The sequence below is a fragment of the Desarmillaria tabescens genome (genome assembly GCF_030435595.1).
Source record: "Desarmillaria tabescens strain CCBAS 213 chromosome Unknown EV420scaffold_111, whole genome shotgun sequence".
NCBI lineage: Eukaryota > Fungi > Basidiomycota > Agaricomycetes > Agaricales > Physalacriaceae > Desarmillaria > Desarmillaria tabescens.
The window spans coordinates 21,780-47,293 of NW_026848410.1; the positions used below are offsets into that span (position 1 = coordinate 21,780).

At 48.1% G+C, this 25,514-nt stretch overlaps 5 protein-coding genes across 5 annotated transcripts; 2 read left to right on the forward strand and 3 right to left on the reverse strand.

Annotated features, from left to right (window-relative positions):
- Positions 1–11,348: 11,348 nt before the first annotated feature.
- Positions 11,349–12,095, reverse strand: EV420DRAFT_1669811 (uncharacterized protein; the record flags this gene model as incomplete). Its single annotated transcript, XM_060479036.1, has 1 exon — positions 11,349–12,095. The coding sequence occupies exon 1, from the start codon at positions 12,072–12,074 to the stop codon at positions 11,349–11,351; it is 726 nt and encodes a 241-aa protein (XP_060322583.1). The 5' UTR covers positions 12,075–12,095.
- A 462-nt stretch (positions 12,096–12,557) lies between these two features.
- EV420DRAFT_1487104 (uncharacterized protein) lies at positions 12,558–16,022 on the reverse strand (the record flags this gene model as incomplete). Its single annotated transcript, XM_060470483.1, has 13 exons — positions 12,558–12,812; positions 12,848–12,932; positions 13,191–13,345; positions 13,497–13,534; positions 13,725–13,843; positions 14,093–14,184; positions 14,524–14,594; positions 14,645–14,732; positions 14,804–14,861; positions 15,018–15,268; positions 15,332–15,378; positions 15,430–15,609; positions 15,653–16,022. 13 exons carry the CDS (start codon positions 16,020–16,022, stop codon positions 12,558–12,560), a joined length of 1,809 nt encoding a protein of 602 aa, XP_060322584.1.
- A 1,728-nt stretch (positions 16,023–17,750) lies between these two features.
- On the forward strand, positions 17,751–18,340 carry EV420DRAFT_1487105 (uncharacterized protein; the record flags this gene model as incomplete). Its single annotated transcript, XM_060470484.1, has 3 exons — positions 17,751–17,862; positions 17,960–18,112; positions 18,300–18,340. 3 exons carry the CDS (start codon positions 17,751–17,753, stop codon positions 18,338–18,340), a joined length of 306 nt encoding a protein of 101 aa, XP_060322585.1.
- A 1,023-nt stretch (positions 18,341–19,363) lies between these two features.
- On the forward strand, positions 19,364–20,052 carry EV420DRAFT_1487106 (uncharacterized protein; the record flags this gene model as incomplete). The annotated part of the gene is made up of 5 exons (XM_060470485.1): positions 19,364–19,404; positions 19,452–19,554; positions 19,605–19,744; positions 19,792–19,979; positions 20,006–20,052. The coding sequence occupies 5 exons, from the start codon at positions 19,364–19,366 to the stop codon at positions 20,050–20,052; spliced, it is 519 nt and encodes a 172-aa protein (XP_060322586.1).
- A 1,874-nt stretch (positions 20,053–21,926) lies between these two features.
- On the reverse strand, positions 21,927–24,213 carry EV420DRAFT_1652008 (Fungalysin metallopeptidase-domain-containing protein; the record flags this gene model as incomplete). Its single annotated transcript, XM_060478604.1, has 12 exons — positions 21,927–22,078; positions 22,136–22,303; positions 22,357–22,511; positions 22,566–22,587; positions 22,645–22,820; positions 22,870–23,131; positions 23,158–23,206; positions 23,254–23,346; positions 23,399–23,643; positions 23,695–23,782; positions 23,832–23,999; positions 24,052–24,213. The coding sequence occupies 12 exons, from the start codon at positions 24,211–24,213 to the stop codon at positions 21,927–21,929; spliced, it is 1,740 nt and encodes a 579-aa protein (XP_060322587.1).
- Between the last annotated feature and the right edge of the window lie 1,301 nt (positions 24,214–25,514).

A 25,514-nucleotide genomic window follows, 5' to 3' on the forward strand; every position in this document is an offset into this window, starting at 1 on the left:
ATTGAGGTGCCGCAGTATCCAGCGCATCTTTAGAGTGCTGGAAGCATGTAGAGGGGTGGGATACTCATGGGTGTTAGCCACTAACTCAAATCGACTTAGATCGTACTAAGGTCGCTACTCGCACTTCGGTAGACGACGCTTTAGCAAGTCAAAGGCGACGTAAGTCAATGGGACAGATAGTCACGAAGAACGGAGTTCGATGTTAGGTAGATTAAACCTTAGCTGAAGCTGGGGTTCAGACCAGCTGAGGCTCTACTTAAATACACGTAAGTACGCTAAAAATAGTACTGTGGGAGTCAGTCCGTGGTGATCGCGCATCGCATAATCTGGCTGACTAAAGAAAAGAAAAGAAAAGGAAATGAAAAGGAAAAAGAAAAGAATAACCGTAACATTACCCCCTCCTTAAGGCTCATTCGTCCCGATGAGACACTGAACCTCCGTTTCCCCTTCCCTCTGCAAGAGCGAGTATGAGGGTCTCCCTTCTGCTTTAAAACAGGATCGAACGGACCTCCGCTACACCGCAAAAAAGTCACTTCGTGTGTTCGGCCTCTGACCCGTTCTCCCCCTGGACTTAGGTCCCTAAACTTCCTAAGCCACCATGCGCCGGTTAGGCCTCAACTGTCTGTCGGGATCCGCGATCCCTAAGGGTTCAATGCTCATGATTGAGCGGTGGAAATCCCCTTCTACACCGTGAATATGCCATCTCTAGGCCTCATTTGTCTGGAAGGAGTTGTTTGAACTTTCTCCGCTGCTTGAAGTTGACTGCCGTGACTGTGAATAGAAGGACCAGGTGTCATCGTCTGTGTCTTCCTCGTCATCGGCCTCTGTGTCCCAATTTTCCCGTATACGTTCGAGGTTTTGGAGATTCACTTCTTCTTCATCGTCCGGACAGTCGTCGGGAAGATCAATATTGTCAATGATTTCGGAAGAGGGATAAGAGTCTTGTTGGGTATCGGAGTGTTTAGGGTTCGTGCACTCGGAGGAATATACTGTTTCGATGTCGGTGACACAAGGGGTGTCGGGATCATGGTATTCGACAGGCAGGTTTCGTGGTATTTTGTCGTCGAATCCGATCGTTTTCCCCTTTTCGTTTACCATCCAAATCATTTTTTGGATGCGTGTTTCATAGTCATTGACGAGTTCCTCGGCATTGGCCATGTCGGCACGCTTTACCCAAGAGTTTTCCTCCGCTGGATATCCTTTCCATTTGACAAGGTATTCTGTGATGGTGCGACGGGTTCGTCCGCGGCCAATAACCCGGTCCCGTTCTCCTGCAATCTCTTCAATTTCGTATTCCTCTTCGTCGTCAATCAGTTCCGGGGGCGGTCGCTCAGGCCGTGGCTGATTGGGGAACTCTGGAGCCTGGTACGGGGTGAGCAGGGACTCGTTGAATCGGTTGTGGATGCGCCACTTCGTGGGAAGCTTCAGCTCGTATGCTGACACCCCTTTCTTGGCAACGATTATGAAAGGCCCTACTCGCCTGTCTCCGAGCTTCTTCGTTGGACGAGGGAGGTTTAGGTTGGTAGAATCCAACCACACCTTATCGCCGACTTGGTAGTCCCGCGCCTTCCCTTTATGCTTATCATAAGCCCTTTTCATCGATTCGGCTGCTCGTTCCAGCGATTCCTTTGCCTTTTCCTGCACTTCCTGAATTCCTTGGACGAGTTTAGATGCAGCCGGTACCGTGTCCGGGCGTTGAGCCGCTTTGATTACCTGTCCATCGCGTCCAAAAACAACTTTGTACGGGGAAAAGCCTGTGGCTGAATGTTTTTGGTTATTGTGAGTGAACACGGCGAGGGGTAACCAGTCGCTCCAATCGTCTTGGCGGTAGCTGACAAACATCTTGAGGTATTTCTCAATCTCTTGATTAACCCTCTCAGTTTGTCCGTCCGTCTGAGGGTGGTACGCTGTCGAGGGGTTCCCTGTTACGTGAAGAAGGGCATAGAACTCCTTCATGAACTTGGATACAAAGACGGCTCCTCTGTCAGAGATAATCTTTTCGGGCATTACCCCGTACAGCACATAGATATAGTCATGTAGGATTTTTGCGAATCCAAGGGACGATAACTCCTCGGTACATGCTATGGGGATGATGGTTTTGGAAAACCTATTGACTAGAACTAGAATGGAATTGTTTCCTTTGGAGTCCGGGAGCTTGGTGATCATGTCGACTGAAATATGCATCCAGGGTCGGTCCGGAACTTCGTTCGGATGAAGGGGGGCTTTCTTGGGGCGATGATCTGCCTTTGTTCGTTGACAGACTTCACATCCCCTCACGTACGCCTCTACCTCGGAGCGCATTCTCGGCCACCAATAATCTCGCAGGATAAGTTCTTTCGTCTTTTCTATCCCCGGGTGTCCAGCAGTTGCGTGATCATGGCGTAGGGCGATGACTTCGCCCCGTAGTTGTCTGTCTCAAGGTACATAGATGCGCCCATCGTACCACAGTAGTCCCTGCTCTTGGGAGACCCCCTTCTCATGGTTGAGGGAATCTGAGATTCCCGATCCCACTTGCGAGGGTCGTGAACGGCCAGTTTGATTCTTTCCTGGAGCTCCTCCACTGTGGGCATGATCAGGGCCCTGAAATGTGCCGGCTTTAGGACGAGAACATCCTTGTTATCCTCTTTCCCTTGGTCATGGTCCGCCCGCCTAGATAATAGGTCTGCCTTGCGATTTTGGGCCCCCGGCTTGTGGTGAAGCGTGAATTGGTATTCCGCGAGTTCGGTCACCCAACGAGCCTGTCGTCGATTGAGTTTTTGGGGCTTTCGGAAGTATTGGAGATTGGAGTGATCCGTCCAAATCTCAAAGTCTTCCCTAGCGCCCATGAGGTATTGACGCCAGTCTTCGAGCGCGATCATAATGGCAAGCAGCTCCTTGTCGTAGATCTCGTAATTGCGCTCCGTTACGGACAGGGCTTTCGAGAGAAACGCCACCGGTCTCCACTTCCCCTCCTGCCATTGGGACAATACCGCTCCTATTGCCCCTTCACTGGAGTCTGCCTCCACTTGAAACTTTCCCTCGTCGAGTGGTATGGCCAGCACGACATCTTCCTTGAATAATTCTTTCAACTTGTTGAATGCTTTCTCCTGAATCTCTCCCCATTTCCACTCTGCTTTCCCGGTCAATGAGGTGAGAGGCTTGACGTGTTTGCTATAGTCACGAATGAACCTCCTGTAGAAGTTGCAGAAACCTAAAAACGACTGTAGCTCCTGCTTCTTTCGTGGGGTAGGCCAGTCCAAGAGGCCGGCGATCTTGATGGGGTCCATGCGAACTCTTCCTTCGCTAATGAGGACGCCTAAATACTCGGTCTCCTCCACTTTGAACTCGCACTTCTCTGCCTTTAGGAACAGCTTGTTGTCGCGAAGTATTTGGAGTACTTTTCGGACAATCCGTCGATGTTCTTCCTTGGTCTTGGAGGCGATGAGAATGTCATCGAGGTACACTGACACTTCCCCGGCCGTTATCAGGTCCTTGAAGATGTCATTCATCATCCACTGAAAAGTGGCTGGGGAGTTCGTGAGGCCGAAAAACATTACTAGAGGTTCATAGAGACCGCGGTTAGTTCTGAACGCGGCCTTCCACTCGTCTCCATGTTTTATCCGAACGTTGTTGTAGCCCCAGCGCACATCCAGTTTGGTGAAGTACTTGGCCTTCTTGAGGCGGTCCATGAGTTCTCCGATGAGGGGTAGTGGGTAACGATTCTTAATTGTCATCTCATTGAGTTTGCGGTAGTCCTGCACCGGGCGAAGCTTTCCATCCTTTTTCTTGACAAAGAAGAATGGAGAAGCCATGGGGGACTTTGATGGTTGGATACGACCTGTGGATAAGTTCTCATCGAGGAACTTATCCAACTCCTCTTGCTCCGCCGGATTGAGCGGGTATACTTTACAGTCTAGGTTGGCGTTGGCATTCGGGACCAGCTCGATGGCATGGTCCCAGGGTTTCCGTGGTGGGAGTTCGTCAAAATTCTCCTTGGCGAACACGTCTTCGAACTCCCGGTATTCTCTCGGTACGATGTCCTCAAACGATTTTGTAGGTTTGTGCGCATTGGCTCAAGCAGCCAGTTCATTAGCTTTAGTACCCATGGCCCGTACATAGAACGCCTCTTCGAAGTCGATCACCAAAATGGTGTCTCCTTCTTCGTACTCGTCCCACCTGGATGTAGGATCTGTATCTGGGAGGGAAAAAGGGATTTTTCGGCAGGTACAACGAGCTAGAGTGACCGCTCCAGTGTCCCAATCAATTAATGGGTTGTGCCTCTGCAGCCAATCATATCCGAGGAATAGAGGAGTTGAGCCTAGGTCCACTACAGCTAGTTCGATCCGCTCCACGTGGTCCCCAATGCGAAGCCGTACTTCGGCATATTCGGTGATGTCACCTCCTTTGTTGCGGGTGCCATCGGCGTTATAAACCGGGACGGGTCGGGCCGCTTTTTTGAGATTAAGGGCATGACTCTGGGCCCAGGCGCGGTCTATAGAGCTGCCGGTGGCTCTGCTGTCCACCAGCGCTTTTATGGAGTGCGTCTCTCGGGTGTCTAACGTTTCCAGCTGCACGGTAATGGATACATTGCGCCCTTTCCTTCCTCATATGTACATAGGCGGCTTTGTGAGATCTTCCAGCCACTCCCACTTGTCTCTCGCTTCCGCGGCAGTCTCGGGTTGCTCCTTGAGTGCCCCCCACAACTCCGTGGTGATCTCCCCCGTCCGTCGAGGGTGTACCCAACGGTGTAGGACAGCGAATGCGGCGGACTCGTTATTGGCTAGTCGCAATGCCCTCCGGGTCCAGTGCGGGCCGAAGGGAGTATAGTATGTGTCCAAGACGGGTTTGCGAACCTCGTCCTTTGAGGTAGTGACGGGGTTTACACGCGACTTCCCCTTCGGCACAGTGGTCGGGATGTCGGACCGTAGGTAGGCTTCTTCATCTTCAACCTCTTCTAACAAGACAGAAGGGGTCTTCCCTCGAAGTGGCATTTGGTCACCGGGACAAGAAAGGTCCCGAGGCAGCACTTGGGCGCCCTTGGTAGTCGAGGTGGTGGAGGAGGGCTCTCTGCCCTTTGTTCGGCCCTGGCCACGGGCGCTTGTGCACGGCATTGTAACCTCCACTGTAGATCCGTACTTACTGCTCTTCCTAGACCCGGCGGTACTTCGGGTAACCCTTCGCGGATGCACACATGTCGGCTCCCTCGAGGGGTCTGCACTGTTGGCCACCGGAATGCCCTCGGCTACTAGGGGCAGGTGGTCCCTCGAGTTCCCGGCCTCAGCTGCTTTTCCGTCGCTTCCCACTGGAACAGACGCCTCCACAGACGGGGACGCAGGCCCAGCCGGCTGGGTTGTCGACCTTTCTCCCTCTCCGGGGTGACCTCCCCACGTCTGGGGTGCAGTCGGGACTCGACCTAGGGGGCTCTGCCCTCGAGGGGCTTTCCCTGTGCGGTGAGCCGGGGGTTCCTGAGCTCGGACGGCCCCTAGGGGTTCAGTACTGAGCGCAGGCTGCGCGGAGTGGCGGAAATCCCCTCCTACGCCGTTGGCGGTTTGCGATTCCTCATTCTTAGTTTCCTCAATTGGTAACGCAGCGAGAATAGTGGTATATTGTTCATACGGGGTACCTACATACGTAGTATAAGTCCGACTAGAAGTACATGAGCGCGCACCAGGGGAAACTAAGTCCTTAGCCGACGCCGTCGAATCGCTTATTTTGACGCCGGCTGGTCTTTTGACGACTTTTCGTCCTTCGACTTCTCTTCCTTGACCTCCTCAATCTTCGTATCCTTTCCTAGCTCTTCCTTTTCGGCTTCAGCAAGCAACTGGCGGAGGCGGGCGACGTTGGGTTTCTTGCGAGGTGGGAGTTTCACGGGGAGCCACTTCGATTTGTCATCGGGACATTTATGTTTGGGGCTCCACCCGGTATTCCCACACTTGAAGCAGCGCTTGTCGGACCGTAGTTTGTCGATTTCCATTGGCTGCCCTGCTCCACCGTACGTGGTTCCCGTGGCGTCCTTCTTGTCGCCACTCGAACCTGATCCCTTCGATTGGTTGCCTCGACCCGAACCGCCTTGGTTCGGGGAGGTCTTACTGGCGAGGCCCTGGGCCACGTCGTATCGATAATTGGCGTCGATCCTCAAGACTCGCGCCTTCCATTGCGTGTAGGTTGTGGGGCGCTCGTTGTCCCCATGCATAACCGTCTTGCACACTGTCGGCCTAATTGCCGCTTCGACTGCTTCGAACATCTGCTTCTCATCTCCGAACTCCCCGCACTTGTGGGCCAATCGTTCGAACTTCGCGAAGAATTCGACTGCGGATTTGAACTCCGATTGTCGAACCTTCTTCCATTCCGCCTTCCAGATGGCGACTTCTGCCACTTCTCGGAATTCCTGCGTAATGTCACAGGAGAATTCCGCCCAAGTGGGGAATCTCCAGTGTCCCTGCTCGTCCCGATATCGATAGTATTGGTCGCCCCACCACTGCTTCGCCTTCTCCCGTAGATAGCCCTGCGCGAAGGTGATCCGATAAGGATTCTGACCTTGATCGTTCATTGTGAAGTGCAGGGGGAATACCTGGAAGTACATTTCACAGTGGTGGAGGAATCGATTGATATCCTCAGATTCCCCTGTGAAGTACTCCGGTTGCGTGATAAGCTTGGGTTTGACGTCATTCCACGGGTTATTATCCTTGCCCGTGGCTAGCGTCCAGGGGGGAATCGGATCCGGGGGGGACGGCATAGAGGGCGGCACCGGAGGATTAGGCGGTCACGGTAGTGACCGTAGTCGATAGTTTTCCCCAGGCGGTGGGTAATCCCCTGGGTAGGCGGGTTGTCGGGGAAGCTGAGCGGGAGGCCGAGGCGGGACAGTGGACTGTTTCCCCTTGTCCGAGGGCCCAGCGCCTGGGTCGTCCATGTCGTCATCGTCGGGTCCTGCACCAGCCCAGAACTGCTCGGTCTCGAGCGGGTTCGGCATTGGTTGGGGTCGACGATAGGGCTCGCAGCCCGGCTGTTTAGCATCTGGGAACACTAGGTTCCAGACCATGGCGGCCTTGTGCCAGGTTTCCACTTCCAAGATGTTCTTCATGAGGTAGACATCCCCCATGGATTTGGCATACAGGTAGTCCTCCCCTGCTTCGGAGAGGAGCCACTGCGAATCTTTTTCCATATCCTCCATCATTATCTCGTATAACCCATGCCATGGTAGGATATTAAATATTGTGGGGACCGGAGCCGCAGGGTCGACCAGAACCGTTCAGACCGCCCTCATCACCTCTGTCTCGAGGGAACTGTTTGGCGGCCGACTCGGCATTCGCGGCCTCCTCCCTCTCTCAGGCGATTCTGTCGATCTCCCTGTTCCTCCGCCACCTCCCGATGTCGGAGTCGGGGTCACTGATTTCTGCCTGATAGGCATTCCAGGCCCTTCTCCTTGCCTCGAGGTCGAGGCCCGCTCTGCGAGCGGCTCCGGTGTATCGAACGGCAGCGGCGCAGATTCGGTTATCAACCTCATCCGGGGTGGCGTCGGGCTCGAGGGGAAGGTCCCACCAGCCTCCTGGCCCTTGGAGGGCGTCTTGCTCTGCACGTCGTATTCGTGCATCGTGCGCTCGGCCTCTGTCCATTCGGGCCTCCACTTCTGGGGAGAGCCGGGCATCTCCTGGGAGTCCGAGGGACTCGACGTACGTGTGATAGAGGAGGGGCCATGGACGCTGGGAGGCCGGGACGGGGGTGGCAAAGGCTCTCCCTGATACGGACGGTTCCCAGTTGGAGACTCCGGCGAGGCGCTCGGCAGCGGTAATTGTTCCAAGTTCCTCGTTGTCGAGGTCTGGGAACTCGCTCCAAAGCTCCCTACTCGTCGGCTCGTTCGGGGCGACGGGGGAAGGGACCTCAGAGGTCGTGGCCCCCTCAGAGATCTGGTCGGACTCTCTTCCAGGCGCAACTCCGGCCACAGGAGCCTCTTCCCGCCTGTCGGCGTAGACCCAACTGGTCGCGGGGTGCCAGGCGACTGGCTCTCCCCTATCGGTCGGCCAGGACCTTGAAACAGACTGTGACTCAGTTGAACTGGTGGTAGCCGTGGAGGCTCCGAGGCCAAGCTCTCCGGAATCACTGTCGAAGTCGTCCTCCTGGGCGACCCGGTATCTTCTACTCTCACCTCGCCAGACTGCGTCTGTCCACTTTGTTCCCGACCCTCCGCTGTAGTTATCTCTGGTATCGGTTGCATCTTCCTCCTCATTCGGGTAGAGGTCGTCGAGGAGGTCGTTGAGGCGGGTTCTTTCCCACTCGGTGAGCTCGTCCCCTTCGAACTCGGTATCAGCCTCTTCTTCGCCCTCGTCCACAGGCCTGGTGACGGGTCCTCCGGCTCTGTTGCCGCCAGACTCGCCTTGGACTGGAGACTGGTCGAAGAGACCTGGTAAGGGCGAGTCTCCTCGGTCGAGGAGTACCCCCCGGGTATCGGTGATGTCGATTGAGTCGACTGCTGCGCTGGAAGCGCTTCTGTAGGAGTCGGTGCTCGACTCTGAGGATCGCGAGCTGGGTCACGACGATGTGTAAAGGGATCCTCCAGATTCCCCGGAGGCGTTGGATTCGACATCTCCTATCGTTTGCTGAGATGCTGCGGGAATGTGAATTACCGGCAGTGGATATGCCGGGGTGCTGGGAACGTAGTGGAATGGGAGTTGTGTGCGGACTCGCCTCTGTTGTCTGAAACAGTGGTGTAGTCGGTACAAAGTAATGGACAAGAAAAAGAGTATGAAAGTCGCGAAGACGGCGAGAGTGGAGTCAGACCAGGGCATCCGTAATTGGATCTATCCTTGGCGTAAGTCGACGACAGACCATGCAAGCTGGTAAACAGCGAGTATGGTGAGGACGATGAGGAGTGCGATAATCAAGCTAAGGTCGGTCTCGTAGTTGGAACCGTTCATTAACACAATTTCGCAGTTTTCGGAATCGGAGGTGCTCGTCAATACTAACAGCAGAACTGTTAATATGGATGCGAGCTGGAGGGTGAGGATGAAAGGTTTCATGTTTTTAATAATGGCGTAAGAATCCGACCCAGAGGAGCAGGAGGAATCCTGCAAACACCGGGGATGGGATGTATACGCAGGCGAGAAACACTCGAAGGATGGTTGCTACAACCAATCCTAGAGGGTCGTTCAAGAGGAATTGTAGCACGGAGAGTGCCACAACGATGAAGAGAATGATAGGAAAAATGTTGGGCAACGGTTCGTCGTTGGGCAACTGAAGACGAGCTTCGGCTAAATGTTAGCCACTAACTCAAATCGACTTAGATCGTACTAAGGTCGCTACTCGCACTTCGGTAGACGACACTTTAGCAAGTCAAAGGCGATGTAAGTCAATGGGACAGATAGTCACGAAGAACGGAGTTCGATGTTAGGTAGATTAAACCTTAGCCGAAGCTGGGGTTCAGACCAGCTGAGGCTCTACTTAAATACACGTAAGTACGCTAAAAATAGTACTGTGGGAGTCAGTCTGTGGTGATCACGCATCGCGTAATCTGGCTGACTAAAGAAAAGAAAAGAAAAGAATAACCGTAACAATGGGCACATTTCTTTCTCTTCTCAAAGCCATTTACTCGTGGGATGTGGGATTAGAACTGGTATATGTACCATACAAGTAAAGGGTGAGTTACTCGGCATTAACACCTTTGAACAATGATCATTATACCCGCTTATGCAGATACGGATTCAGATTCGGCACAGTTAATTAAACAAGGAAAAGAAAAAGAAGGATGTATCTGTTTCTCCTGCCGACATCTTCCAGTGCTGTTGTTCGACTATTTCTATCATTGTAACACCTACAATAGAACAGAATAAGCTAGAGTACTCCTCACCAGGTCTCAAGGATGTACTTCCACTATATCTTTCATATTGCAGAATCCATTGATCTCACTCGCACTGATCCTGATGATCTGCTCTTCCCGACGTGTTTGATAGGCAAATATCCGATGTGTCAGATATCCTTTCATTCATAGAATTCTGCATTCTGGCATGTGTGTGGCTGTCCTTCACTTAATAGCATCTTTTCTCATTCACCACGCAATGGTTTAGATGGTAGGCCCATATACTGGAATTAAAAACTGCGATGTCTTCAATTTCTGCATGCCCTGTATATGCTTATGATGCAAAGAATTAAGGATCAAGATGGTGCAGCGCTGAAGTATCCTCATACAATCTGACACAGGCTGCTCTGTGTTATTTCTTCCACTAATCTACAGTAAGTTTTTCTGCACTTGGGCTCAGTTTCACTCATTAATCATCGACAACGCAATATGATAAAAATAACTTTATGGCTATATTGCTAATCTTCAATACATTTCATCTACAAGGCCAGCCTTGTTCCTTTCTGCTGCCCTCTGGGAAGATTTGATGGCCATCACCTATTCTTTAAGAGAAATGGTTAGCGTGAAATGAGGGATAAATCCATCATAAGTACCTGTTGCATTCCAGAACATGAATCAGGTTGAAATAAGAGTGAATCAAAGGGGAAAATCACCTGGTCCTTATTGACTTTTTCTCTACTTCTTCTGAAATTGCTTAGTGGAGGATTAGGACTGAAGCACATCTTGTTAGAATATGGATTGCTATTTTAGATGATCGAGCTTGCATGAATATTCTTGCTTGTTCTCCCCATATTCCCTGGGATGCTTACTCATTTTATTAGTGGTATATTACTCATTTATTCTAGTACATTCCATGTAGTCTAGTAGTATAAAAGCAATGTAGTTAGTAGGGCATTGCTAGCATGATTGCTGTGAACATTAGTTCCTTTGTGCTTACCTGTGAAGCATGAGTCCTTACACATCTCAGTGAATGTAGAAATCCTGGAAGTATAAGAAAGTATGTTGAGAGTGATAGAAACAAAATTGAGACTATTGAGACCTCTTCTAAGTATAAATGATGCCTTATCCCTGCTCTTCATCCTGCCTCTCTGTCATTCAACTTGTGCAAAACAAACTATTATCCTATTTTCAGCAAAGGAATATTTTATCATAGACTTGTGCATTATCAATCAGTGAAAGGTGTCCAAGTTGGGAGGCATCTGCGATTTGGATCACTGACACTTTTTCAAACTTCCCATCCTTTTGTTGCCACCCAACTGCCCAATGTTTTGAGAGTCCAGAGGAACAGCTGCCTATGAGTGTATATGAGCCATCAGGTATTGGGTATATATGATCAGCAAGGATCTTGAATATATGAGTTGTCCCAGTGCAATCTTTAAGCACCCACTCGCCCTGTCGAGGTATCCCTTTCTCTGATACCTTGCCCAGTCCCTGCAAAGTACCTGACTTGACACAGGAACCATGACATAAGTCAGCACCTATCTCCTCAGTCTGAATTTGCACTGTCCATGGAAGAATCCTAGTATGTGATATAAATGGCATTGCCATTATCTGATTCCATGATGGTTGCCAACGTCTGTCCATTCCCAGGTTCAGGGTATGAGAAGAGCAATTCCACACAATACATCTCAAACATCACCTCTGTAAGTGCTACCCAGACATCCTCTTCAGATTGTGCCTCATTGTATATTGGGATAGATTTCTTGGAGAGAAAGTATGCCAGGCCAGCTACTTTATCGAGAGGCTTTGTTGACATGCGATTCTGCATCTGTGACAGGATGTACCACATGCTCTGATCTCTCATGTTCTGCAATGATTGTAGTTGTCCATCACACCTGGTTTGCATGTCTTCATCCATCCAGTGATTTCCAGTCACCCCACCAATGATATAATCACAGCTGACCTCCTGTAGTGTCCATGCACACCTGAACCAGCACTGATCACTTTCCAAGTCCCCCAACTTCAAACAAAATGGATGACCCAGCCCACTGAGGTAATACACCACCTTTGCCTCATGATAGATAGCTCCAATGGTAGGAACATCAACCTTCCACTCTTCTCTGCACAAATCCTCCCTCTTCCCACCTGCTTGCCTCAAACACAGAACATCTAGCCACACATACTGAGCTCCAAAGTTCAACATCTCAATCTGGATGTGATTGAGGTCTGCATCTTTGGGAATTGGCACAGGCCATTCATAGCCATTGATGGGTGTCCACACATCTTTGTGCTCCTGGTCAGACATCCATGCATGGGATATTGCATATGGAAAAGAGGCAGTCATATATGGAACCCAATATGGCACCACTCGATTTGCATACAGATCCCAAACATGCCAGGGTGGAATATTTCCATCAGAGATCCTGTTATTGGTGACTATACTCTGTCGCATTTCCTGATCCTTGTCCCATAATCAGTGGATACATTTGACACTAGTCAAGTTATACCAATATGGATGCAAATTAGCATAGAGAGTGCCAAAGTCATAATTTTGTCTTATGAAGGATTTGAGAATGGAGGACAAGATAGGGTTATCAAGAGTATATAATGTGCTGAGTGTCACATTGAGCTTCTCCAAGACCCCGTTCATACTGAGGTCTGTTGGAAAACGGGGTATCGGTTTGTTCCCAGTATCACATGTGCAGTAGCAAGCCAATAGTATTGTGCTTGGCTGAGCTCTGCAAATGCATGAGAATCTACTACATAGTACCTACTTTTATACTAAATACTATTTTACTAGAATCTTCCATGCTTTTCCTAAGACTTCTACCTTAATAAGCAACTTTGGCATGATGCCGGATTGCCAAATCCCAACAAGGTCAGAGCAGGGAGTGTCAGCAAGAGTGGATTGTATGACAGGCATGCTATCAGTGTAGGACTGTTGCTTCAGCACTGGAATGGTTGATTCTGCTTGACCGGTCTCAGTGAGGGCAGAGAGTGTGACCTTGGGGAGATTCATAAACTTGAAAAGTGGTATAACTCTCTGAAATGTGTTATTCCTTGCCTTTCTACACATACATTGAAGTGCTTACCACTTTTGGCCAATTCCGTTCTAAGGGATTCTCGTCCGACCATTTCTCCTGATGCATCCTTTGTTTTCTTCCTGGTGGTAGTGGAATAAGGATACAATGGATTGAAGGCAGACAACCACACATACCAATGTCCAGAGACAATGTACTCGTGTTAATACCAAGCTCTGGTTTCACCAAAGGTGTTACTCATGCTGTCCTCATGGTAAGAAGCAAGCTATCCAGACTAGCGCCTGGACCATCAAAGGTGTGCCACAACTCCCCATCAGCCACACTGCTGAAGATCCAGTAGACTTAATTCTGTAGATAAAGCATCATGACCAATCACCCACCATTGATTTACATTCTCGATGGTGGTTTGGCCCAGAAATGACTGGACTGAAATCAATGTCGGCAGGGTAGGGTTTTGTGAAACACTCATGACAAAGGAAGGATCGAATATCTTCGTTTCATGCATATGGATCTCCGCGCATTCCTCCTCGCTGTACTGGACATAACTGAGTAATCAACTTGTAGGGAGAAGAAAGTGCCTGTCTTTCCCGATGGCACTCTCATCTGCCGGACCCCTCATCCAGTTGCAGTTGAGCTAGTTCATTCACTCATTGAGCATATCAATGCAGGGAGAAACAGTCAGTTACCAGACGTTTATGCTTCTTTTGCTCATCGGACGTGATAACTGCAAGCACGACAGAGTAACTTGTAAATGGACAATTGTGATGCTACATCAGTCATATTCCTTACTAATAGTATGCTCTCGAAGTGAAACAAGCTATTACAAAAATTTCACAAAAGAAACTGCAAAAGAACGCTGAACAACCCTCAATAGTCACCACACTACATCACCCGAAACCTCATCATCAACCCACAGAAACACTCCTTCCAAAACTGCGTCTTATCTTCTCCCCATATCGGAACCCAACATCCAAATTCCCACCACATTTCCTCGTCTTGGCCATCCATAGCGTTCCCTTCATCTTGCGCGTAGCTGGAGTAATGATCACAGCGTCGGCAAACCAATTTGAGGATGTGAAGGATGGGGAAGCAAGTCTGTGCAATGGTATTGTGGATGGAAGGTGAGCATGTTGCAGGTTATGCTTGGATTGGGTCACCAGTCTGGGGCAGGACTGTTTCATCAATCGAGGGAAGCTGATTGGCATCGTCGAGAAGGGTAACAAGCCATGGAGAGTCGATGATCACGCATTTGAGGTGGCAGAGGTATGCAGGCTCGGCGCACAGAAAGGTGAGCGGTATCGAGAAGACCAGTAAATCGAGCTTCTCAAGCGCAAGGTTTGTTGAAATAGAGTCTTCGAATGGCGGGTGGCAGAACTAGGGGCGATGGTGTGCCTCCCGGATATACTTGGATGAAAACCCAACATAGGAACAACCCATGTGCATTTGTTGGTGTATGTGTAACAAGGACAAGCCATTACGAATATGCCATTACGAACACCCCACCAGGAACAAGCAGTTTCTGATGGTTGAATCAGATGGGACCGTGTTCAAATTGACGGAACATTGACTGGAGGTGGCAGATAGGCGGGTATAAAGAGTGATCTTGTTGGCATGTGACTGGAATTGCCGAGTTGTGTGTGGAGGCAGGGCACTTCTGAATCGAGCTGAGAACGATTTAGCGAGTTTCTAATGGAATCCTGGTGACATACGTACAATTGACAACCAGTGATAACTAAATCTTTGGATAAGTTCAGAAGTGTACATCCCTAGTGCTTCCCGGTGGTCTATGAATGCATCAGTGATTGAACAGCAGAAAGAATCAGCTATCTTACACTGTGCATGGGAGAGGCGAACGACTGGTATACAGGGGTGAACAAACACATCTGTTGGTTCACTCCCTGGCCGTTGTCTTTGATTCGTGCCTTGACTACGAATGTAATGACTACACGTAGTCATCAAAGCGATGGAGATGCATTGTAGGAGAAAAACGTACCCGGAAGGATGCCTGGTCAAATACCACCTGATTCAACTTGTCATGAACACTTGACATCCTGCAAGAATAGTGTCAGTGGCGTGAAACCAACGACTCGAGGAACGAGCACATACATCTTCCCTCCCATCCATCATTTACCAGCTATATATCGCCAACACGACCATCCCCACAGCACAACACGAGCCTCATGTCAGAACATGAATGATCACTCTACATTCGGCAAAAAGATAAGACCGTGGAGGTAGAGAAAATGGCCTGCCACTTCCTGACATCTGAAATCCCAAGCCTTTCCTCATCTTGACCATCCCTAGAATCCCCATCATCTTGCACGTAATCTTCATGACCTCGAGATGGGAAAAGAAGGTCGGAATTGAGAGTAGCATACATGCTCTCATTGCTTATGACCAGGTGGAATGAATGATCTGCCCACTGCAATCGCTCCCCCTTTTGATGACGGGATCCAAGCTGTCAGTAGGAGAAAGTGAATAATGATGTAGTCGTTGAAGATGAGCACCCGCCAAAATGGACAGTGATGGTTTTCCAGGATATTAACATAACGTCCATAACCGGGATAGCTATGGGTGAGGCAGAGTGAGAGGCATTTAGCACGGGAAGGATATGCACACCATTGGTGAGGAGAAAGTGTTTAAACAAAGCACTGATGGTCAACTGAAAAAAGGGGAGCTCATAATTGGTATCTTCAAGGAGCATGGCCTCATAGCATCTATGATCATGGCGGAATGGGGGAACACGCAAAAAGGCGTGTTGTAGAGTCAGCCGATGCTGAGCATATGTAGGTGGGGTGCCTGTAGAGATGCTAGCAGGGTTAAGAAAAGCCATAAATCGAACCTCTCAAGCACAAGGTTTGTTTGAATCGGTCTTCGACTTCTGGGATGGCAGAGCCAGTGACGATGACGTGCGTGAGACATCCAGGCTCCTGGTCATACTCCGATGGAAGCACAACGTACGAAAAGTTGGTGCGCATTGCAGACCCCAGCATCGTGCCATGACAAGCACACCACCAGACAACAGGCTCTTTGAACAACTCGGACCTGGGACCGTGTTCCAATTGATGAAATGTTGACATAAGCAGTTTCGGTGGGAGATGGTGGATGGACATGCACAAAGAGTGAACTTGTTCGAGTGTGACTGGAAGCGTCGATTTGTGCGTGTATGTCTGATTTGAGCTAACGGATGACGCTCCCGATGTCGCAGACATGTCTGCCATTTGTCTTTTCGTTGAAGGAGCTGGGGGAGCGAATATGCAAACAAGGAGGGGATAGCAGATTCAGGGGCATAGAAGGCTTCATATATCCTGGAGCGATTTAGCTAGCTTCTTACGCATACGATTGACAACAGGCGACAAGTAATGTTTGAAAACAAGGATAGCAGTGCTCATTCCTAGCGCTTCGCGGTGATCGCTTACAGTGTACAACATTTTCAGTAGGAGAGATGAATGGACGATAAAGGGAGTGAACAAGGGTTTCTGGTAGGTGCCTCCCTAGTCGTCGTTATCGATTCATGCCTTAATTACATACAACGGGAATGACTGACTATAGGTCGTCGTCAAAGTGATGAAAATGCATCATAAGAATGAAACTTACTTGGAGAGATGCCAGATTGAATTTAGCGGGTCTCACTGCATGACACGGACGCTTGTCATCCATCCTGCAAGAATAGAGTCACTGCTTCAGCCATAAAACCAACGATTCAACAAATGACCACGTACCTCTAAACATTCGCTCAACGGTTCACCAAGCATACCTCGAATAGACATGCCCTGCCCTTGCATGTGATACGTGGATCCTCGTCTAGTCAGGCATAGGAAAACGCTACACTTCTGCCCTCGCCGGTGTATCTGCCTTCCTCGTCTTCCACCTTGCATGACTCATTCTGACCCGAAATGAATACATCATCTCAGTAAGGAATTCGACTCCCAGTCAGCTCATAGCGACATGGAGGTCCCCATACCCGTGTCCAAGGGAAACCAGTCAACAGGTGGAGCACAGGAACCTGATCAAGTATGGCAAATGAGCCTCGCTGCCCTAAGATTCTCCCTTCAAAAACTGGTTACTGTTGTTGAATCACTTCATAAACTGGTCGACAGTCTTCAAGAGAGAGCAGAAGTCACAGAAGTATGGAGACGAAAAGGAAAGAAGCGCGATTTGTTTGTCTCTCTAGGGTGCCAAACAATTGCATAGCAGGCCCATGCGCATTTGGTGTCCGGGGTACCTTCAACGGCTTCGATCAAGGGTTTTCTTGTAACCTCTTCTCTGGCGCTCCTCACTTCACCGTTCCGTCCCACTTCAGTGGAGAAGGGTTATTGTTCCTATTCGATGAATCTGGGGAAGGATATTCATATGCCTCACAAGACTTATACGATGCACTTCCTCAAAGTGACCTATTCCTCATGGCCCCAAATCTGCCAACATTGGCTCCACCATGCAATCCTCTGAAAATTGCAGTGCACGTCAAATGAAAGGCTACCAGCATCTGCAACGTGGTTAAGCCAGAAAATCACAACGGTCTGCATTACATTAGTCCGATTGGTAGTGGGGTTATATCGAAAATCATGAGTGCGCACCCTTCTCTTTTACAGGAATTCATTCACTGAATCTTCGCGTAGATATATGGAATGTACACGTGTCCCTCACCGCTGAAAGGCTGGTTCCCACTCAAAATAGACCCAGATTCCGCATAGCAAGCATTTGGTTTAGGCATCAGCTAGCCGTGTGCAGTCGCGCTCTTCCATGGAGGCTTTCCTTCTATTTCATGCGATCCGCATACCTTTCTAGGATGCAGCATGTATACTGTACAACGCAGAACTCGTTTATTGCCGACAGTGATAGCTGGGCTTTCTGTACTTGACTGTATGTTGATATTCTGTCCTTAAAAGGTGGCTTCAGACACTCGCCGAGTCCAGAGTACCTTCCTACAAGCGCATACCATGTTTGGGCTGTGTGCCTGGCCATTCCTTATTGGGACCTTGTGCCGGTACCAACACCAACACCAGCACCATTCCTTGGTACTGAGTAAGGTCGAGAAAAAGCTGTCAAAGCGTCAGCAGGGGGAACATGCTCTTGCATGCTGACTGAGAGTGGGAAGGGTACACCTCCGTTGTTCTTATCTCCCTCCCTTTAACGAAGTGTCTTGCAGTCTGTGCCTTTGGTTCTGGAGAGAAAGGCCAGCTCGGTAACAGCACAGCTGGCAAGCGTATCATGACGGTCAACAAGACGGGGTTCGATATCGTGTACAAACTCGTGTTGGTGAAAGATCTGGGACCTGAGAAGATTATGCAGTTGTCGTCAGGTCAGTAGCATTCGATTGTGCTGGATGAGAAGGGGTACATGATTCCTTCTCACCTTCTCACCCTTTCCTTCTTCACTGCGTCACCTGTGCCCTCTTCACGCACCTTTGCCTCTGCTTAGAGCTCATCCTTACTCTTCTTATTCGAGACCGTTCAACCTTGTTCTCTGTTGCTAACTGCTCTTTACAGTACCGTTCATGTCTGGGGATACAACGGCTCTAGGCAAGTAGGTCGACGTGCTCAGGCCAGGAGAATTTTGCGAGTGACACTTGCGAGTTGCGTTCAACTGCGGTTAATTTGCATTCAACTCAAGTTGAATTGCATTCGCTTGCGCACATATGAATACCTTTATTTGTGTTACATACAAATACTTAGTTCTGTTTTAAAGACACCAGTAAAGTGTGTCTTATTTCAAACATTTACTTACTGTTTCCGAGTTTCTGGATATGTCCCACCAGGCTAATGTTGCTTACTATGACTCAGGAAGGCCATTGAATAATACAAAAATGGTAGAAAGGTATAGGTGTTGGCTACAAAAAATATCTCTCCATCACAGCGACATTTTACTTCGAAATGACTAAGAAATCTCACTTTTTTTGAACTTGGTGCGATGGACAGGTTCTCCAAAGACCAAAACTTGCTTGTATATCCCACAAAGACGTCACACATGTATTCCAAGGTCGAATGCAAGCATTAAGAAGATGCATGCATGTGAGCAACTGTGGCTCGCAATTGGCTTGCAAGTGTGACAGAAGTGTGACAGCATGTAACATTTGCGTTCGACTCGAGTTGAACCGTCTTAACTCTTGGTCACTTCTGATATTTTGGAGTTACTGGCACCTAGTCATCCCCTCCATACCCATTTAATATTCCTATGATATATCTTCTATTGAACTTGACCCTCTCTGACCAGCAGCCAATGTTTGACTTACCTTCCTTCCTCCAAGTCTGTTCATGCCTTACACCAATTTTCTTGGTATTAGACCCCCCCATTCATGACTGTTGAAATAAATCATTGATTTACTAGATATTCCAAGTCAATTAATCACTCCATAGGTTGATGTTTGGGCTCTTGAGTTTTAGTTTTAAGCTTTAAGAGGGTTTTAACTCAAAATAACCATCAACTTTCCGGTCTTTACCAAAAGGTATTATATATTTCTAAGTCAAGAAGCACTAACTAAATTATACAGCTATTTTTATACAAGAAATCTCAAGAAGGTCTTTGTCATGCTCACACACGCAAATATGCAAGCATGACAATCACATGTGAGAGAACGCAAACGCATGCTCGCAAGTGCGCTCGCAAAAGTCTATGTGCCCAATGTGCTCCGACCCAAGCAGGTGCCCCCAATTTGCTGGAGTGAATGCAGGCATGCTCGTCGCCACTGGGCCCAATAACTTGGTCATCATGGATAAGGGTGGAATGTACAGGGTGACCAGCACAGTGCGTACCCTCTTTGTTAAGCTCATGCCATGGTACCGATGACCGACTAGTGGAAAAACTCTGGAGACAGGTCATCAGGCTCACCATATAGCAGCTTCCGGTACATGCCTGACATCATGGGCTGCAAAATCACTGTCACCGCATCTGGAGGAGTGACACATTGGGTGTTGATGCCAGATGACGAGCACAAGTGCGTGATGACCATTTCGTAGGTGCAGAATGCTGCCAACGGTACAGTCTTCCCTTCCATTCCCGACCAAACTTCGATGCTAACTTCTGGACAAGTGAACTCGGTCTGGGACCATCTAAACTGAAATCGGCTACGAAACCCATCAAGCACCAGTTACTTTCCGGGCTCGACATGTTGTCTGTCATGTCGGGACAGAATACGACTCTGTTCCTCGTTTGGCCATCCGACAAGATGAGTGAGCTACCATGACATCCTGTCGAGGTCAAAGTGAGCGACATCTGCGTCAGGAAGACGAGGAAGAGGACTAGAGTGTGATAAGGTACATCGACATTTTGTTTCTCTTCCTTCCAGTACTGATACAACTCATTTAGTGCAATAACCATACCATCTATCGTTCCTCACCCCACCTTTGACGACCGTACCTGAGGGTGAATGGTTCTGCCCCCAATGTATCAGTGCGCCTGTCGGGCGGCGGCTGAAGGCAGATGGTGACTCCAGTAAGAGAAAGGTGCCGCTGAGTAGTGGTGGGAAGGCGAGCGCACCGAAGAAGAAACAGTAGCTGTTATCATGGTGGGCCACGGGACTATGTGTTATCTCATATGTATCACCTCAAAATATTCATAGAGCACCACTATAATGCATTTTTTTCGATTTATTTTCACTGTGGACTCTGTATTAAGGTTTTGTGTTTTTCAAGAAGTGGGAACATTGATGATTTCTCTTCTTAGTTGAACTGGTTTATCATATTCTACAAACTGGTCGGAAAATGGAGGGTATGCCATCGTTGTTCTAATCATTTTCTTTCTAGCTGACCTCGTCATATACAGACTTTTCTCGAATCTAATGTAACGTTCATTCACACTGCTATGTGTTATGGGTTCGAACGCCTCCCAAAAAAGAAAATTTTGTCCCATACAGCACTTTGTAGCGAAAACGTAATCGTTCAAAGACATGCTGGGAAGGACACTATGAAACAATCCCTCCCTGACACCATTACATCAAGACCATCTCTGGGAACACATTCCTGCTGATACTGTCATCATCTAACAATACTTGGATTGCTGATGCGTAATACTGCAGAGGCCGATGCTGCAATTCCGATACTATCATCGACTGTCGCTGCCAGTCATTTTCGACTTCAGGTTCTCTCTCTATCGCAGTGTACTTCCACGTAGTCATGACTCTTAATCACAGGCCACAGGAAAAACCTGACTAGGCATGGTGCAGAGGACATATTCCTGACAGTATGGTTCTAGGATCTGCGATTCTCCATCTTTATTTTTCCATTGCTGTTTATGCCATTGGAAGAAGAGAAATGTGATGAGCAGGTGAAGGTGACTATGCCGAGCACAGTCCTCACAATCACAAACTCATCATGCGACGTTGGAACAGCAAATAAAATAGCTGATGCCGACAGACTGTTGGCATTTTAAAAGACATAGTGGTGACTGGCATTTCCTCCGAGTCATTCTGTGAAGTTCCAGGCAATGGATTATGTCTTGAGGAAGACGTTAAACTCTCAGGTTTCGATTCTGGGCTCAGAGGTGGTACAAGACTGGGTATATTTCTTCAAGCCGGATAGTAAGCCACACCATTTCAATGGATCGTCGTCGTCCCAGTAAAAGAATACAATACTCGATGACCCAAGCCCACAAGACAGCCGGTTCTTCGGAGAATTATCTGGGTTCGAAGCATCGTAAAAGGTATGTTCTACCATCTCATTTAAATTTACAAGTTTCCAACCACTGAGCTATCAAATGCATCAAATATCGAGCTGCAGCAGTCAGAACCTCACTGAGGTGCATCATTCTCTGCATGTTGTTTGCCTCCATTCACTCATGCCCTTGCAGCTCTCAACAGAGTTCTGTACCCAGCGAAAACCTGACAAAAATGAACACCCAGTTACCCGATTTACTTTGAGGCAACTGTAGCAATAAGTTATCATTTTACAACCCTGATGAGGATCAATATAGACAACTCGGATCGGCAACGCAAGACAGGCATTTATCAAAGCGCTCAATGCTGATGCAGATGACTGTAGTGTCTCAGGAATTGGATTGTAACAAAACAACATGAGATGTTAGAGCTTATGCATTCAAAGAAATTCAGGACACTATTTAACTCTAATTAATCATTCGACCACTCATATGTCGACAATGCTAATCGTTCCTAACCTCCGTACTTAACAACCGTCAGGAACAGTCTCGTCATCAACGTAGTCCACAGCATTCATTCCCAATCTGCGACTCGCAAAAGCGTCCCAGAGGATGCAAAAATTGGCCCCGTTGTAGCGATTCACATCTGCTTGGATCCACGCATCGCGCACATCCACGACTACAATTAAAAGAATTGAATTGAACGGGACCTGAAGAAGTGTGTATAAGCACTTACAAGTCGGATTGCAAGGCTGCAGAGCAAGTGCATCGATGAAAAGGTGGAGGTACACAACATTTCCTTCTGATCCAGAAGGGTCCTCCATAGCAGTTGCCGACCATCCGTGCACTCCAACAAGAGCTGCATATACATTGTGCAGCATGTTAGCCCATACTTCCCCGATATCTGGACATGCCTCAGTTACTACATATTCTACACACTTAACAAATGGGACGTACCGTGAACCTCGGAGAGTTGAGAAAGGGCTGAGTAGCGGAGGGGGTTGACGGCAGGATCTGTGGAGTATGGGAAATGGCGCATACCAGCAGTGTTGTTCAAAACCCAGGTTCCTATTACAAAGTCAGTTATGGTCCCGCTCTTTTGTTCCGTCCACCTGAAGTATGGCATGAGTGTCATGACAACAAGGAATGGGAATGTGAAAACCTACTCTGCCATCGCATCAGACCATCCTGAGAGGAATTGAAGTCAAATTAGGTGCTTGCTTTCTAAATGCTCAGAGATGGTACCTTCACCCAATCCCTGGGATTCATTGTCCTGTAAGCATCGAGCGGTTCTGCCACCAGTCATACAATTAGTAAGACCATGTGTAAATTCATGAACGATGATATTGTTCTGAAGGTCTGCATCATGACGGGAGGTGGTCAAAGTAAAGATGTACATGCGGCAGGTACCATTTTGACCACTATAACTAAAATGAGCTGACTTGTTGAAGGATTTAAAGATGAACTTACTCGGGAAGAGTTAGAAAATTGGCGTTATTGAATCCAGAGGAGTCCTGCATGAACATCTGCACGCAATCTCCTTCAGCTCCTCCTTTCCCGAAATTGTCCAATTGGAAATTATATGCCAACTCGGTCCAGCCATACTTGTATGTGAAGTCGTGGACCTTGTTAATGATATAGAAGGCGTTGGTATGGGCCACATCAATGTTACTTCCCTCCGTTGGGTCGAAGTCGACATCATATGGGTAATCAAATGTGTCGGTGGATGATTCTACAGTTGTATTAGTTGGCATTCACTTGTAGGACATGACATTATTTCCACTATGGAACAGTAAGTGATTTTATTCTGAAAATGTTGGAATAAAAGACCAACGCCGTCTCGGCATTCTGCACCCATCCTAGGGGAGAAGAATCAAGGTCTTCAGGATCAACCAGAGTTTCTTCGCCCTCCAACACATTCTGTTTAGTTATCGGTAACACCATGTACTGCATATGTATAAGACATACATCTGAAAGCAAGAGATGGTGGAAGATTTACCATAGCTTCAGTGAGAAAATCAGTGAGGGCAAGGATATCTCCTGAATTCACATCAACAAATGCTTCGTAGCCTGTATTGGTGGCGGCATTTTGGACTTGAACTACATGAGTGAGTGTAATAGACCCGTCAGACTGGACGAGATATTCGAGCGAGTTTATGCCACTGTAGGTGGCAGAAAACACGTCCTCGACCTTACTAATAATAGAATCCAGAGCAATGGATGGCTCGGATGATGCAATGCTTGCTATGTACGACGTCAATATTAGAAGCAAAGACAACAGTTAAATTAACTTACAGGTATCCACAAATGAAGACCCGAAGGCAACTGCTTTACCATTCTTGAAAGCCACATTTGCAATGGCGTTCGCCAGAGGAACTCCGTCCTGCAAAAGGTTGATAAGTGACCTCATAAGAAAAGAAAGGATGCCGTACGTGATACTGCTTTGCATACATGTAGCTCATTCCATTCTCTGCAGTGCAACCAGAGCTATAGGCAATGGCGGAAGAATCAACGCCGAGCTCTGAAGCAACAAAGGAAATGGTAGATGTCTGTAAGTCACCATTAATGAACGAGGTGACCTCTTTCCCTTCTCCATAAGTCTATAAGACACTATCAGAGTGAAAAGCGAATCAAAGAACGCGGATAAACTACCTCATATGACACCTTGGGATGGTAGCTCTCGATCTTCAAATCGCGACCAATGGTCTTGACTTGGTGAGTAGAGCCCTTTGAATAGGCTGGGTTGGGTGAGGCCTTGACAAGAAGTATAGCAAGGAATATGGTAGAGAAAAAGCTAGTGCCAAAAGTGCGCATATTCTGTTCTGCTTAGGTGGATGATAGATAGATGAGGAAATATCCTGTGAGCTAACTCAAACAGTCAAGACAGGTTATATACTAGTGGTCATTTTCTACGAAGGCTAGCCCTGACAGTATAGAGATATTTGGTTCCCCAAGTGATGAAATTGCGAATACATCGAAGCTCAAGTCACCACATGCACACATTCCTGAAGTGACAGAAATAGAGAATTCCAGAATCCAGGCATGTGGTTTATGCATGGCAAAAGAAAGACCAAGAAAAGCACACAGACCACGGTATACCATTTCCTCCATTCCAGGAACACTGATACTTTCATCAGTTTTAAGACACTGATCAAGTGCCACGAGAATAGCCGTCTTCGTATCATAAGTTCTGGTCGTTGCGCTCACAGCGGATAATTAATGCGGCATCAGCTATTACGAGAGAGAGGATAGTTCAACCTGGTCGACAACAACGCAATGACAGAGCTATAGAAAGGTAATGAAAAGAATTGAGCTGTTGGAGCCACCTCGCATAGTCCAGAGGAGAGGGAACAGCACTACACTGTTCATAGGTAAGTCTGCACTGGTCCAAATAGGGAACCTATGCTAAGCATGACTCCCGTTCTGAATGCCATGTGATCCTGGCCCAACCCTGCCCGATATCCTTGCATGCATCTGAGTACTCTTCGATTACTTACTTGAATTTGTACATGGTCAGAATACCGTGCCATGAAGTTTGAATTTTAGGCACAATCATCACCAACGTTAGAGATTTTTAAAAAGTATGGGTAACATAAGTAGTAGGATGGACACTGTCATGTTTTTGGCGTAGTGCTCCCAAAAGACCAGCAGGAAGACTCAATAAATATAAAATCTTTATTAAAGTTACTGGTGGACATATGAACTATTGGATTTAACCAGCGCTAAGCCGGGATCCCGTCACCTACTGTCCTGTATTATTCATTTCTATTGTTTGTTAAACAAGCTGCTATTTTCATTCACTTCCCATTCTCAAATGTCAAAGAATCTGTCCATAGAGAAATGGAAGTCGAACAAGTTACCTTTCGTCGAACAACATTGTCCCTGTGCTCCAGCAATCAATGTACAGTCAGAATAGTAGAATTTCATCTGTGGTTATCTATTCCCACATCAAAGCACTGCGAGCTGTAACCCAGGGAATGAACACATCTGCATTGTCACACCCAGGCACATATTTTGAATTCAGGCGTTTTCGGAGCCCGGAAATACAGGAGAATATCAAAAAGATAGACTAGGTCACCAGACAGACGAAGAGCCAGTGCCTTGAAAAACAGAAG